Below are 16,845 nucleotides of genomic sequence, written 5' to 3' on the forward strand. Positions count from 1 at the left end.
GTATGGTCCAGAGAAGCCTGAAAAAAATATGGCTAAGAGAAGTTTACTCCCCTAAAGTAACGAAAGTCATGTTATCCTAAAGCGATATCAGTTAATTTATGACCATCCGAGTGGGTCAGACTCTAATCAAATTGTAGAAACATTTCCAAAGTGATTATTCAATCAAATGACTAACATGGTTAATTAGGAGCCATAAACGTTGCTCTGAAGTTCATCAAAGTAATGACTTGCCCAGAAAAATTACTGCTAATTAAATTGCCTGCTGCTTTCATTTCTACCTTATCTAATAAAAAATCCAACCAATGAAGTTTGGCATTACATTTTAACTTTTGCTAAATGCTCAACTCAGATCCAAACTAGCTAAGTGGCGACTTCAAAGGGAAATGTTTTGTAGCAGGGAATGGAGGCATTTCATACGTATTCGTTTATGTTTATCCATGAAATAAAACTTACATAATTCAGTGACAATAATAAGCTGCAGTTTATCCTGTTCACAAACGTTAAGATGAGAGCATATTTACACTGTCTTAATATGCATCCATGATTATAATCTTAGGATCATTAGTCAGCAGTGATTACAAACGTTCACCTTGTCATCTAAGAGACCTGGTTTTGAATCTCAGTTCTGATATTTTATGGGAGTATAACATTTTGTTAGTTTTTTAACACCTCTTAACTCTCAACCTCCACATCTGTAAAATGGGAATAACAGTGATTTCCTTCAAAGGGTTTTTGGAAGACCATATGGAGTAAGCCACGGGCAACATTCTGCCCACTTTCTGCTAACACTCAGGATTCAATATAAGGTACTTATTACTAACAGAATCTACTTTTAAGTGAACCTCACAAGTATTTAAACTGTGTGAATCACCGTGCTTAAAACTAGAAATAATTACATATCAAAATTATTTTTGTAACTTAATTTGCTATTCTTAAATCATGTATCTATTGAGATGGTTGACATTGCTTATTCGTGTACTTATTCAGTAATATTCTTCATAAATCTATTAACCTATGATATTTAAAATATATTGATTTTAAATTCATTATAAATTTATAAGGTTTAAGTGAGAAGCTCCACTATATTTTCAAAATATTTGGAGGTACCTCTTTTGAGCTTCTTTTTACAGTATTACTCCCTGATATTTGATGCTAAATGGCTTTAGTCTAAAAAGTTTTAAATTCAATCTGTAAATTGAATTATGTATATTTAATTTAGGGTAAAGGATTGTTTTTTATTATTTGGAAACTTATGGATCAAAGAGCTCTTCAGCATGACCTTAGGATGGGGCCAAATCAGCTTGCAGAAACTAAACTGCCTATAATTTGTCACAGATGAGTTCATGGTGATGAAAGCTGATCTAATATGCTGCAAAAATTCAAAGCAGCAAAGCACTGTTGTCATTTTAATGCGCTAGTCATAGTCACTGTGGCGGAAGTTAAGAAGTAAACTAACACACTAAACTACCTGATTTGATTAGTCTTCACCTTTAGTAACGCAGTTAAAATTTCCTTTAAATTAAGATAAGCAAGTATGAAGCTAAAAAGCTGTTTCTTGACTTGCATTTTAAAACTGTATTGGGAAACATAATACTGATTTGGGAAGCTTTACCAAAGGTCTGCCCACAAAGTGCAGTTTTGAAGTTGCTAGGCACTTTTCTGATTTGCATATGCGTTGCCCATTAGTACAGGATGAAGTTTCTTCTTCAGGTCATGGTTTGCCTAAAGTTTCTAGGAGCTATAACAGGCCGGATCAGAGAGAAACTATTTGCCACAGTTGTATGAGACATCCCTATGATTTGTTGAAATTCTTTGTTATCAAATAGTGTACGAAGCTGAAAACACTTCAGATTGTAAACTCTAAATAAGGGGGAAAAAGCACCTTTCTTTCATTTGATGCTTCTAGTTAAATTCCTGGAGAAACAATCAGTGTGATAACTTAATTAAGCATTCAAATCTCTGAGAGTAAATGAGAAATCCCAGTAAAATAGAAATAAGTTTGATGTTGTATTTTAATGTGATTTTGCTTTCATGTGAGTGTACACTGCAGAGATGGATTGATTACACACTTAACTAACTCCTTGAGGAGGTGATGTAACAAGATCAAGTCCACCTAAACTTGTTTATGGTATAATGATGATGGCGGAAATTAAAACTCCAGGGCCAAAATGTGTGTGTCAACATACATCTGAAATTAACAGGTACTTGGTGAAAAATGTGCTTGTGTGTGTGTGTGTGTGTGTATTTCAATGTAAACACAGGAGTTTAAACAAGTTTTCAAAGACATTTATTTATCATCTAAACAAATACTGAGCTGTACCAAGAACTAATCGCATCAATCTCATTCAAGAAAGAAGAGCATTATGACAGATCTTGCCTAAGTTTTGTCTTTCTTAAACTTAAGTTTTTTGTTTCTTCTCATTTCCTGGCAAATTCAGTTTCATGTTTAAAATCCAAAGGTTTTCCAGAGTGCATAAATAAATGAGCTTCATAAAGATGTATTTAAATGCACAGGTCTTCACATACATACTAGTGTAACATCCTTTTACTCTGCATTTCTACTTGCCACATGAAGAGATTTCGTGTAACTAATCAAGAAAATATATTTTATAAAGTGTTCTAAAAAGGATGCTAACATGAGGATTTTTTTTACACCCATACAAGCTATTTATAGAACAAACCTGAAAGTAATTAACTCTAAAAAATAAGGCCCAGTATTAATATGTCTGAATTCAAGTGTGAAGGCTTTAAGTCAAGTTTTATAAGATCTATCTGTTGTCAGTCACAAAAGCTCTATATAAATATAACAACTTAGTCACTGAAACACGTAAAGAAGGCAGAAAAGTTGGAGGTGGCTGAAATCTTAAGAGAGTGATGCGTTTGGTATTACTTCATTCACACTTAGATGGGAGCTTTGTCATTAGGATTTTTAGTAAACTGTGAATATAAATAATGTAAAATCTGCAGAGATATTTCTTTTGCCACAGATCAGAAGTACTGAATCTACTGTTGACAGACTTTGAGGACAGAAAGAGAACTATGTCAGTCTTTGTATGCCTAGAATAGTGCTTGCAAAACCTTGAAAAAGAAAAAAAAAGTAACACAGTTATCTGCATTCAGATGCTTTTAAAACGTAAAGGCTATATAACCTAAAACAACAGCATAGAATTTTACCTGAGAAACCACAAACTTCTCTTGTAAGCATCTGGGCTTTTTGGCTTTTTTTTTTTTTTTTTGCAGGGGACAGTATCCTACACAAATAACCACCACATTCAAAGAGGATTAGCTTATTATGATCTAGTTGGCTCACAGTTTTACAAGCCTGTGGAGGTTTCAGTAAGTTAGAGTTGAAAATAAAGTTGCAACGATAGGAAACACAATTGCACAAAATAAGCACAATTTTAACTTTGACTACTTGTTAGATATTATTGCACTCTGACAATTAACGGAAGTTTAAAAATATATATGAGAAAAGATGCCATTAGTTGCCAAAGCGGGCCACAAAAAAAATTCTGAAGTGGGGGAATTTTTCATGATGAGCTTCAATACTGAATTGTTCCCTTTCTGGAACCTACACAATTTGAAACAAATACATCATGAATTGCTTTGTCCTCTCACTCATTTTTCCTTGGATCACCTCAATATTCAGATGATTTAGTCTCCTTGCTTTAAACATGAATAACACTAGCAGTAAGTTCAGTACGACTGTTTCACTACGTCAGAAACAGCATAATTGTACACTATCTTGCTGGCTATGCACAATATGATTGTTTTTTGTTTGCCTTGTTTTGTTTTTTTGCGGTACACGGGCCTCTCACTGTTGTGGCCTCTCCCGTTGCGGAAAACAGGCTCCGGACGCGCAGGCTCAGCGCCCATGGCTCACGGGCCCAGCCGCTCCGCGGCATGTGGGATCTTCCCGGACCGGGGCATGAACCCGTGTCCCCTGCATCGGCAGGCGGACTCTCAACCACTGCGCTACCAGGGAAGCCCAATATGATTGTTTTTTCTTTCTTTTTTTTTTTTTTTTTGCGGTATGCGGGCCTCTCACTGCCGTGGCCTCTCCCGCTGCGGAGCACAGACTCCGGACGCGCAGGCTCAGCGGCCATGGCTCACGGGCCCAGCCGCTCCGCGGCATGTGGGATCTTCCCGGACCGGGGCACGAACCCGTGCATCGGCAGGCGGACTCTCAACCACTGCGCCACCAGGGAAGCCCCAATATGATTGTTTTAACATAAGAATATCTCTCTTATTTTGTCCTATCCTTTAGCACTGAAGTGTATTTATAAATATTGTAATAGTGGCACCTCATTCAAGAACTAGCGACAGTCTGAGGAAATCTCTAGAAGTTAAGATGAAATCATATCAACAGAAATCCTTATTCTAACTGCCTAGACCCCTAACACTGTATTAGCAATTTTACAAACATAGTCATATTTAATCCTCACAAAAACACAAAAGGTATAGGAATTATTTTCCCCTTTCCATGAATGAGGAAACTGAGGACAAAAGTGGTAACAAAACATGCTCAAAATGACATTAGTAGTAAATAGGTAACAGGTCCAGGATTCAGTATAATGTTTCCAGTGTCATACCAAGTGGGTGGTTTTATTTTTTAATGCTAAGAATAACAAAAACATGTGGATGAAAACAGTGAACTGTGAGGGCCCACACACTGCAAAGAAGGGTTAGCAGAATGGAATGTTCAAAGATACTTTTCTAAACTTAAGAGAATAGTAAATAAATCATAATGATATATGCGTGTCATTCTTTCAGTTTCGCCTTGCTTTGTTTTTCACATGTGTTTTTGAATAGCTATCTTTGTAAAATTTTCAAGACTGTATTAGAAGCAATTAAATAGAAAATTTACACACATGTACAACCATGATAAAAACCATAATCTATTTAATCTGAAAAAAAATTCCTTGAAAAGATTTCAATTAAGTTATGCCTATGTTAGGTAAAAATATTTTATGAAATAAAAAGTCTCCCTTTAAACTATTACATAGTTAAGTCACTTAAGTATAGAGATCCTTTAAGTGTAAAATATTCTATAACGATATTCTAAACCTAAAAATATATACTCAGACATATACTTGTAAAAAATAAATATTTATCTTCCCTCTCTTGTTCACGTTTATGAAACACACACACAGAGGGAGAAATCCAAACGCGCATCCTTCAACTGTCTCATTTAATTGCAAATCTTAGTTGCACATATGAAAACAGTTGTATGTTCATCTCACCCACTCGCAATAAGCAGTTCTGGGCCTAAGCATCCTGGTTGTTTTCTTTAAAAAGAAACTAAAAATCCTACACTAAAAAAGTACACCCCCCCTCCTCATTCTAATTCCCTTTTTTCATGCTAGTTCAACTCACAAGCAGATTATCCCTCCCTTCCCCCTTTCCTGCCTGTAAAATCCCAGTTAGACAAACACTGTGTGGCTGAAATGACATATTTGAATGGAATTCAGACCCACCAGTTCCTGTTTATGTTTCTGATTTGAGAATGTTGCCTTCTCATTCACTATACATTAGGAACACTGCAAGGCCATAAATAGTGTCAGGTTACATGCAGGCAGGACCAATGAGCATTAATCATTACTTCCAGTCAACTGGCAAAAGCAGCAGCTGATGGAACACTATACCCTTCAGCTCTGTATAAATGGACATTCCAGAGAGTAAAGAGTGTGTGTGGGTGTGTGTGTGTGTGTGTGTGTGTGTGTGTGTGTGTGTCCTTTCAATCTCCATTTTATGAATGAAACTCCAGGCTCTATAGAGTCCATTCATGTAAGAGAAATGCTTACAGGGCTCTGCCCCTAGGGATCAATCAGTCATGGGTAAAACTGATATGATTGGTTTAAGACAGCCTTCAGCCTTCCATTACTGACTTAAAATACAGTCCCTGTCCATTTGACCTGTGTTAATGCATAAAGAGTAAATCCAGACCATAGTCTCAATTCTCAAATCAAATCACTAGCCAATGCCACTTACTGTAACTGTAGATTTAGCGCATACTGAAGTATTTCTTAGAAAAACTGATACAGTGGACCAAAGTGCTGTTTGGGGAGATTTGCTATTTTAACCCAGAACTGAATGAGGAAAACTCATATGAGATCTGCTAAGCAATAAAAAGCAAAGTCAAACTGTGAGCTCTATTATAATAACAAAATCAATTAGGAAGGCATCACCGTCACTTTTCATAATTTAAGCACCTAAATATCAGAGATTAAGTGATCTACTAGTCCACAAATCACACACTGAGAAAAAGAAAATTATATTTGGATTCTAGAGAAACAGGTAAGATGTTAATTTTTTCTGAAGGATCAATAGCTCATTCCTTTAAATTCCCGAGTGATTCTCCACTTGAAATTTTTGGAGCAATGGTTTCAAAGTTAGGAGGGAAAAAAATCAGTTGCCATGTTTTAGGAGAAAATGTGGCCATAAGCAAATGATGCTTAGTAATGGAGTAGGGCCAAGGCTTGGCCTTTGGGAGTGTTAAATAGCAGGTACAAAAAGCCAAAATTCATGGAACCATAATCATCACTGCGCTGGAAATTACTAAAGATGGTAATGCTTAAAAAATATCCAGAGTTTTTAGGAGGGAAGAAAACTATTTATGAGCAATTATGGGAATGATTTGTAAAGAGTCAGTCCAATACCAAACACTGTTAAAACATATAATGGGTTTTATCAGCCATCTGTAACTTGGTCCTTGACTCCAGAGGGAAGAAAATACTTTTCTCTTCCAGTGACCTGAAGCCACATTGGGAAATGGTTGCAGTCAACAATCCCTGAATATATCTCTAACTGATTTCTCATAGGATCTTTGCTATGCCTACAGAAGAAGGAATGAGGAGAAACATGAAAAATACATGGTCTTTGGTTTTAAATGTGTGCAAGATTTTCTACTATGTTATAATTTAATATTTATCTTCCAATTTCTAATATCTGGCTAATAAAATGATAGAGAATAAATCAAGTTACTACCATATTTAACTTTAAACTAAAATAAAACTAAAATTAAAATACTTGACACAGCCAGGAGGGGAGATGTTAAGGAATCCTATAATCTATCATCCAGAGAAAACATGGAACAGAGAAAGACCACTGAAGAGTCAACGTACATTCAGTTATTAATTCTTAAATAACATTCTCTGTTTTTGGCTTTAAAAAATTTCAGTATTCTTTTAGGAATTAGTTTTTAAGGTGGTTCAAAGATACGTAAGTAAAAGTGATGAAGTAAAGCTTAATATTTCTAAATGTTTTTATTTCATATTTTTAAAAATTAAAGTTATAATTATCAATCACGGGGCCTTCCATTTCAGAAATGAAGAAGCTAGTTTATGGCAAGCCTGGAAGTTCAAAATAAATATCAGTAGCCTTTACTTCTCTTCTCTCTGTTCCATCCAACTTTAATGAGCATTTTTCAACAGTTTCCTTTTGTCATCACTGCATTCCTTGTATTTCTTGAACAATATTTCTGGTTGTTTACTTATGTATAACTCAATTGTTCAGAAGACATATAAGAACATTTATTATAAAATATATGAGGTTAGTTTCCCTAAAATATATATCCCCTCTTAAAAAGTAAATAATAAGAAATCATTAAAAAATAATATATCCTGATGACAGAATTTCTGAGCTGTTACTACAGGAGTAGTAGTAACAATCATAGTAGTAATAAACTACTGAGTACATCTTGCCTTCTGAATTTTGGTGTTTTTGGGGTTTTGTTTTTTTGTACTTTTGTGCAAGTTGAGCCAGTTGATTGGGGCCCTGACAAATCACCTCCAAACACATAAAGCACTATTTACTCATATTTCCATGTGGCTGCAGAAAACAAGTACGTTTTTCTCGCTCTATTATCTACTGATTTCATCCTATAACTTTAACCTTCAAACCATATTCTAAATTCTGCAAGGGGAATCCCAAGCAATGCTCACTAAGAGCAGCATTAGGAATGACTTCACTATCTTCTCTGCTATTTAAGATGAGTACCCATCAACACAGCAAAACACAGAATAACATTGACAACATAAAAATCTTCTCTCGCCACTTCAGAAACGCAAAACTATTTAACTCTTACGACTACATTGCCAGCTTGGCCCTATGTGAGTACCAGATATATTTGTCAGCTCTCACAGATGAAAGTTAAACGTATTCCTAGTTTTAACATACTTAACATGAGCTAAGTATTGTGCACCTATTTTATCATTTCTCTGCCTACATATTATTTTTCTACATGCTAAGTACAGATAATTACTCTCCAAATTTGAAGGTTTGTCTATTGGCCTTCATTAAAGTCCTAAGGTGATGAAGTATATGGAAACTTGGAAAGGGTTGCTAGGATTTAAAAATGAAAGATATTTAAAAATGAAAGATTATTTTTCCAAATGTAAGCTTTCCTTATATGTTCTTTTGTTTGTTTTGTTTTTTAATTTTTTGGCCATGCCACACATCTTAGTTCCCCAACCAGGGATCGAACCCTCGCCCTCTGCAGTGGAAGCGTGGAGTTCCAACCACTGGACGGCCAGGGAAGTCCCGTATCTGTTTTAGATACCGCAGTCCTTCATAAGCTTTCTGCTGAAAAATAGATTCAGCTGACAAAAGTTTGAAAATGACTCTTATAGTTAAATTTTAAGCCATCAAGCTATCAAGTGTTTTAACAAAGAGTGAAGTCCAATAAGAAAGAAGGCTCAGACACACTCAAAGTTTATATAATCAATCAAAGAATTTTCGAGCTGGCTAGGCCATCGATTTGATACGTTTCCTTCTAATAATTGTTCAGCTTTTTCCAGAAGAACTATTAGGAAAAGTTACTTCTCTGACAATCTCAATGTTTGATAATGTTTATGGTGCATTTTTAAAAAGGAAATAGAACACATTTTAATCTGAAATATCATGTGAAGTTTTATATTTTCCTACCTTACAACAGTGAGCACCTAACAGAATAAAATCTGGGGACTGTCTAATGTGAAATAAATACCCCCAAATTAGGAAAAGCACACCTTAAGTTTTAATGCAAATGCTTTCTTTGCCCTGGGTCACATAGAGCTTTTAAAAGACATAGGCAGGGCTTCCCTGGTGGCACAGCGGTTGAGAGTCCGCCTGCCGATGCAGGGGCTCGTGCCCCGGTTCAGGAAGATCCCACGTGCCGCGGAGTGGCTGGGCCCGTGAGCCATGGCCGCTGAGCCTGTGCGTCCAGAGCCTGTGCTCCGCAACGGGAGGGGCCACAACAGTGAGAGGCCCGCGTACCGAAAAGACATAGGCAAATACTCATTCTAAGAATTAGAGAAAAGGGTAAATAATATATCTAACAAACTGTAGATTAAAGTACTTTATTTTGGACAATTATATAGAAAGATAGGCTGTGGACTGTGCACTAAACTAAGAATAAGAAAACCTTGGTTCCGGTTTTGGCTGTTTCACAAAACACCTTTGTAACTGATGGTAAGTTAACTTGAATGAGCCTCGGACATTTTATCTGTATAATAGGGCGTAAAGAAGGAATGTGAATTAGGTGATACCCCAGAGCTTTCATGAGTTTAAAGGTTTATGATTCTATGAAACAGCTATTTGTGTCCATTTCCCAATTGAAAATAATGCTAACATTTACTACCACATAAATGCGACACGCCTCCAAATTGAAAGAAGGCCTCATCAGTACCAGGACTCATGGCCCTAAAAAACACAATTAAAAAATACAGAAACTTTTTCTTCAGAAAACATGATGTCAGCTTTCTCCCTTACCCTCTACAACTACTTCCTCCTCTCCCGAAGCTCCAAGCACACGCTTTCCCCCTTTTTCTTACTTCAGAAACCTTAGTCTGTCCCTGAAAGTTCTCTTTCCCCTCTTCCTTCCCAGCTCCTAGCTTAAACTGCTCCACCACAGGGCTGGGAAGTATCTTTTAAACTAATTAAAGTAATAGAATAGGCGCTGAGTGTTAAAAACACCTTATTAATGTATCACCCCCTCCAATCAACTCCTAGGTCAAGATTTTTAAGACACCCCAAAATGCAAAGGAACGTAATAGCATTACATGATGGTACTGCAAGAACAGTGCAGGGATGAACCTGAAACCCACCAAGTAGCATATTCATTCTCCTCCCTCTCTAAGGCAGTCCTGGAAACAAACGAATAGAAAGTCAGGTTTGCAATGAATGAGACTGTGTCATCTTTAACTTAGCATTCTTTTCACTTATAGGACTGATGTGATTAATTTGGACACTTTTTTTCTTCAATTCTAAATTGGTTGATACTTTAAAATATAATACGTACTCTGTCTGAATAGGAAAGCAGTACGTAAGCACTGTTGAAAGACAAAGCACTTTACAGACAAAATAAATATTGCCTATAATAGCACCACGCATGTATAACCACAGTATTTATGTCCTGAGTCTTATTTTGCCTAAGTTGGGCTTTACACTTATAATTTTTTTTACTCAATAGTCTCATTTCACTAAATATTTTTTAAAAGCTGACTTCTAATGGCTGCATAGTATTTCTGTTATTGGCAGCCATAACTTACATTACCATTCAATTACTCTGTAATATTCCTCCCCCCCCAAACATTCATCCTGCAACTCCCCTTCCTTAAGATAATTTTCTGAGAGTGAAAATATCTACTAATCAAAGCACATGAACATTGTGTGCTGATATTTTCTTGAGTCAAACTTTAGTTTCATGTGCCCACCACCCTCCTAAAAATACTACCCGAAGCTATCCAAAACAAAAACAAACAAAAGACGAACACATACAATTCTAATAAAATATGTTGCTGTGAGTATCTAAAATATTTACCTCATTGGGCATTTTGAATCTGCAAAACCTCATATGCAAGCATAATGGGAAAATAACCACGATTTTATGAAAATGGAGCATTGCATCCACATGAAGTGCACAATGCTTATTCAACGCTTTTTACATAGTCACTTGGCCATAGGAGCAAAAGAGAGGAACCAGGTTGGATTCAAGACAAAGCAACCAACCAACAAAAAACCTGTGTCCTGCTTTATGCAGCACTATTAGGCTAAAGAAGCAGAGGAGGAAAACAACAATAATAGATGCAATTGGACTGCTGAGAACTTAATATCATATAATCATGATCACACTGTACTGGTTCACCAAATTGGCCCTAAATATCAATTTTTTTTATCTCCTCAGTGTCTTCTGATCCAAGATTTGTCCCTTTTCCTGAATAAAATTTCTACTCTACTAACATAATATTTTGCAATTTTTTAGCTTAAATACTCAGCAGTTGAAATTGCATTCCTGTAATTATAATTATAACTAACAGACCTTCCATTTCCCATATCATAATTAATGTCAGGCTTTATTAGAGCATAATCATGCTACCTTTTCACTTACAAAGCTTCTTTTATTTTCACAACATTTATGCTATATTGAATTAAGCAATAACGAGTTCTAGAGGCCTTCTTAAAGGACAAGCTTTGGATCACAGATGCTGAGTAAATGGACTATGAAACGTTTTTGCATTTTCTTTAAATCACATTAAGTATTTTCTAATGTGCTACTTGTTCAACATCAATAAGTGAACAAAGAACTTAATGATTCAGTGATAAATACATTAGATTTCCTAAAAAGGTTATTTAATATTCTGTCAGCAAGGATGAAAGAACTAACGACAACAAAACAAAACATCTGGAGATCGTACTTGTTGACGGCAATGTATGACGTATACAGATGCGTCAACTTAATTGCAGCAATTTGGTGGCCAGTAAAACATATTTTGAAACACACAGGTTAATTTTTCATCTGCCCTGGTTACACAGTAACTACAGTTCTTTAGACCACATCCATCCAGAAGATACAACTTTACTATTTAACTATTCAAGCGAAACTGAAGTGTATCTTATTGGCAATATTGAAATTAGAATTCAAAGGTGTTGTCCAACTTTAGCAATCGGAAATATAATTTACAGGAGAGACAGTAACATAAATTAACAGCTTCTCAAATATTAAACAAATATTCCACAAGTCATTTGCAAGCTTTATGGCAACTTACAAAAGAGATGCCCTATGTACCTTTAAAACAGGATACTGGACTGTTATAGACTGAATGATCGTGTCCCCCATAATTCATTGTGAAGCCCTAATGCCAAAAGTGGTGGTATTTGGAGGGGGGCGGGGGCTTTGAGAGGTAATTAGAATAAGACTAGGTCATGAGGGTAGGGCCCCCATGGTGGAATTAGTGTCCTTATAAAAGAAGAGGAAGAGAGACCAGAGCCCTCTCTCTGCCTCATGAGGACACAGTGAGTAAGTAGCCATCTGCAAAGCCAGAAAAAGAGGCCTCACCAGGAAATGAATCTTCTAGAACCTTGATCTTGGACTTCCCAGCCTGCAGAACTGTGGAAGTTAAATGCCTGTTACTTCAGCTTTCCCACTGATGATGGTATTTTATTATAGCAGATTGAGCTAAGGAATGGACTATCCTTCTTTAGGTTAGGAGTGACTGAATCTGTGCTTTTGAGGGTCAGACTGTAGCTGACTCGAATTCATATTATATATGGTCCACAAATAATGCAATTAAACCTCACAGCCCGAGTTCCTATTTTTTTGCCCTCAATGTATTATTTAAATATTTTTCTTGTTTGCTTCACATCTTCTCAGGAAAAGTTACACGTCTTCAACATCATGTTATATATAATTTTATATACAATATAGATATAAGGAGAATATATACGTGTGTGTGTATATGTGTATATATATATGTATGGAAAACCACAGAATCAAGAAAATGATTTCAATGATAATCTTTCTGAGATTGTACCTATAAAAACATTCTAAAAAACACAAAGAATCTTCTAAAAATGCTATGCCCTACAAGTCCTTTTGAACCAATTATTTGGGCTATTTTAACTGATTTCCATGTAAAGTTTCTTGAAATCATGATGAATTCAAAAAACTGTGCAGCAAATTAAAATGTGGTTTGGAGAGTAAGAATAACATCAGTTAACAGGACTAGAAACTTGCAGGGAAAAATGAATCGTGTCTATAATAAAGCCCATTGTAGTGCAGAGTTCTTAATTATGCCCGTAAATCATGGACAAACATAAAAGGTTCTAAAGTGTAAACACTATGGTACATTCTAGGACCCTCTCCAAATTACAGGGCCTGGGACAAGCATTCAAGTACAGTCCCTCACACCATATGTTTAAATTTTTAAACTATAAACCAGCCAAACAAAACGATAAATAAATATGTTCTCTCCTCCTATTCCTTGAAACTATAAAAACATAACAACTTGGAAGGCCAGGCCAAACCTAGAATTTGGGGAAATCTCTAGGATTAGTGCTGAAAGAGGATGGTATGCAGCCAGTTTTCAGTCTTCAGATCCCGGCCCCTCCACACCCCCTTCCTGCCTCTCTCCCTATTCCTCAACCCCACCTTGTTCCACACCACGGGGGCCTCACACACCAGACATATGGGCACAACCAAGCTTCATCCTCATCCTCCCACAAGCAGCTGTCCCTTGGCCACCTCCTTGGACCTAGACAGGAACAGTGTGCTCTGCCTTCAGAAAACTAGGCCTGGGATAAACTTGCTCAGGCCCTGGAAGTGGACTCAAGGTTGGCTGGGCAGGGAATTCATGGGCCCTGGGTAACTGGTATACCTTCCAGAAGTAGAGGTATAGCCTCTCAGTGGGCAACTCCCCTTAGTCCTTTTCAACTTCTTGGCCAATGAGGAAGGGTGGCCAGAGGGAGACTCTCAGTGGTAGGGCTCCTTCTTGCTGAGCTTTAAGACCAGTTTATAATAAAACAGGTAACTTTATGCAAGTTGAAAACTGAAGACCAGCAGACAATTTTCTTTCCTCAAGTAGAACCGATAGAAAAACTCGGCAGAGTTATGCCTAGAGAAGCAATAGTTCCTTCATAAAGAACATCCACAACTTTGCATCCAGATGAAAGGAAGTCACATTGTTTTCCAATATTTTTAAGTCCACAACCATCTATTGACCGTGCTTACAATAACGTTAGTAATATTTTGCCTGGTGCCCTTCTTAGAAGCATTAGCTTTTATTTCATACTTTTTCCCCAAATTCCTGAGATTTCTGAAAGGCAGGTGTCCTGATTTTGAGATTATAACAAAAGAAATGAGCACAGAATAGTTAAGTAATTTTTCTGAGTTCTTAAGATCAAATATTGGCAAAGTTGGTGGTAACATTAACAATAGACATAAGTGCTTTTTACTTTCGGGAAACCCCAATTCTCCATCTTGACGTACTACTTAGTGAGATCTTTCAGGCTCAGTGAGACTAGAGCTAAGCCTATTATTGCTATTTTTGCTATCCCTCTCCCAATATGGAAGAATCCTTACTTCCGGACCCTTGGAATCTTGCCACAAAAATAAAGAAACAAACAAACAAACAGTTATAAGCAATAAGTTACTCAGTACAGAAGAATATTGCTTTCTGTTAATATTGTTATTAAACAGTGCAGCAGGAGCAAATGGAAAGAAAGCCCAGAATCAAGACAAGAAGGATCACGTTACTCTCTTGGGCTGAGAGTGCGCGTAATTTTACAAATTGTACTCTTCTTTGGACAGGTTTCATTTCTAGACACTATTTCATCCATTGGCTCATGCCAAACTGGTTTGACAGTCCAACCCTTCACATAAAGAGAGAGATTCAAAGAAGGAATAAATCAGAAAGATTCCACCAAAAAATGGTCAGGAGCCACCCCATCTGTGGCCAACACTAATGAAACTGACAAGCAAGTGAAAAGATTTATCTTAAACATAACTTAAAGCACAGGCCTACCTGAATCATATGCAAAATCTCTGGGCTCCTGTTTGATCATCAGAGGAGGGGGGAAGCTTTGGCTGGCCGCACCACCAACCATGGTGTTGTGTTCATACACTGGGTCGTGGTACTCCTGCTTAAAGCCTTGAGGTGGGAAGGGAATGTTTGGCTCAGACATCTGCCGTTGGTACATGGGACGTCCTTCCCTTGGCATTGTCGGCAAAGGAGGAAAGGAATTACAGGGTTCAGAAAGTTGGCGGCGAAATCTGGGAAATAAGAGAGCATGTTTCAAATAAAATAGTAACAAGGAATACCCTTTAAAAATACTGGCACGATTTTTAACTTCTAGTTAATGAACATGACACCAGCTGACCCGAAGTGTAAATCTTTACCAAAGACTAGATATCTCCTTCCTGGGTCGGTAGCACTGTGATTTCTAATCATAATACACCTTGTGTTCCCCTTCTAATTAGTTCCATTCAGCACTATTTCAGTACCTGACAAAAAGTTAAAGATGTGCTTCGGGGAAGGCTAGGAGAGCATTGTAGTGTTTGCAAGAAATAACACACTCTAACAGTTAAAATGCCCAACTAGAAATCAACTGGATCATTTACCAGATTTCCTTATTAAGAGGGTCTCAAATTAATTATAGACAAGAAAAACAAAACAAAACAAAACAAAACAGGGGAACCAGAAAGAATCTGATTTCAAACTGCAGCCTCCAGCTTTTAATTCTGTTATCAAACTAACCAACGAACAAACAAAATCAACCACATAAAAACCTCCTTATTGGTTTTCCTTCCCTTACCATCAGTTATCAAGGGAGCGAGAAGGGAATGACTTTCTTCTCAAATGTGCAGGACTCTTACATCTTCAACAATGTCCTAAATAACACTGTATTCTAGTGAGAAATTAAACTGGGAAATATTATAGAGACTGAAATCCAAGCTAGTTGTAAAAGACTACTTCTTTACTGTCAAACAGCAACACAGAACTCACTGGCTTCCAAGATTTTCAAACAAAATATCAGGTTGATAAAAATAAGCATAAACTATTACAGCAGACCTCCAATGATGGAAGGAGCATGCATGCGTCACATAGCTTTGGGACAGGTCGTGCCGTTAGGTCATGGGGAAGTTCTGAGGCCTTGGCAGAAGGCTGAGAGTGAGTCTCTACGCTCCTTCCTTCTTGGTTATCCTGTGTACTGATTGGCTAATCACTTCATCAGTTCAGTTCTGTGTTTCTCATCCTAATATCATTGACCCACCGCAAAGATGTGGATTAATTAAAGATTTAACAGCTCTAAACATGCCCAGGAGTGCTTAAAAATAACCTATCCAACATTTCTATGAGCAAATGTAAGCCTATTAACTCCCCTGCACCCGCCCCCAAAAGCATTCCTCAGACTTTAATTTGGAAAGTTAACATTTAATTTTGGTAACGTTAAATGAAAACAAGGTAAAAGCGAAAGAATGGCAGGGCAATTGCTTTAGCATTTCTAAGAACACTCCACCCTGTGATTTAACTCTAGCCTTTCTGGCTGCCATGGAAAGCACTGAAATTCCACCTACACCTGCAGAAAATAAACTCAGAAACTCAGATATAGCAAAATAGGCTGACTGGCACTGCATTCACTTCCCTTCACTTGCTTATTTCATTAGCCAAAAAAAGAAACAAATTATCATTAAGAACTGTCAAGGAATGAATAAGAAAATTGTAAGTTGAAGTTAAAAAAAGAAACCAGCTCACTTGGGAAGTCTTCAAAGGAAGATAATAATACTTCTACTAAAAGCTTTGTTGAAAAATCAAGCCATTTGTTTTCACAAGTCAACATGATTCCAGTTGGTACTCACTGAGGACCAGGAATATATCAAACACACGTGCTTCCTAAGAAACTACAAGTTTGTGGTATCATTCTTATGACCCACTGTAAAGAGAAAGCGACTCCAGAAGCTTTCTGGAGAGAGTTCATGGGTAAGGAGGGCGTGCTGATGAGCTCCTGGGTAAAGAAAAACAGTGCCTAAGTGGTGGGAAACATTGAGAAAAAGAGACAGGGCTCCTGCACAGTGGGTTCAGGAAAAAG

At 37.0% G+C, this 16,845-nt stretch overlaps 1 protein-coding gene across 7 annotated transcripts in view; it reads right to left on the reverse strand.

Annotated features, from left to right (window-relative positions):
* The window catches only part of ETV1 (ETS variant transcription factor 1), a gene marked incomplete at both ends in the record, with an annotated part of 91,880 nt that overhangs the window by 18,852 nt on the left and 56,183 nt on the right, over positions 1-16,845 (reverse strand). For all 7 annotated transcript variants that reach the window (XM_082661595.1, XM_082661597.1, XM_082661596.1 and 4 more), the window contains one exon: positions 14,781-15,028. In XM_082661595.1, the coding sequence (XP_082517721.1) occupies positions 14,781-15,028 (248 nt within the window). The remainder of the gene's footprint in view (positions 1-14,780; positions 15,029-16,845) is intronic.

The sequence above is a fragment of the Grampus griseus genome (assembly GCF_964374135.1).
Source record: "Grampus griseus genome assembly, chromosome: 9".
NCBI classification, from domain to species: Eukaryota; Metazoa; Chordata; class Mammalia; order Artiodactyla; family Delphinidae; genus Grampus; species Grampus griseus.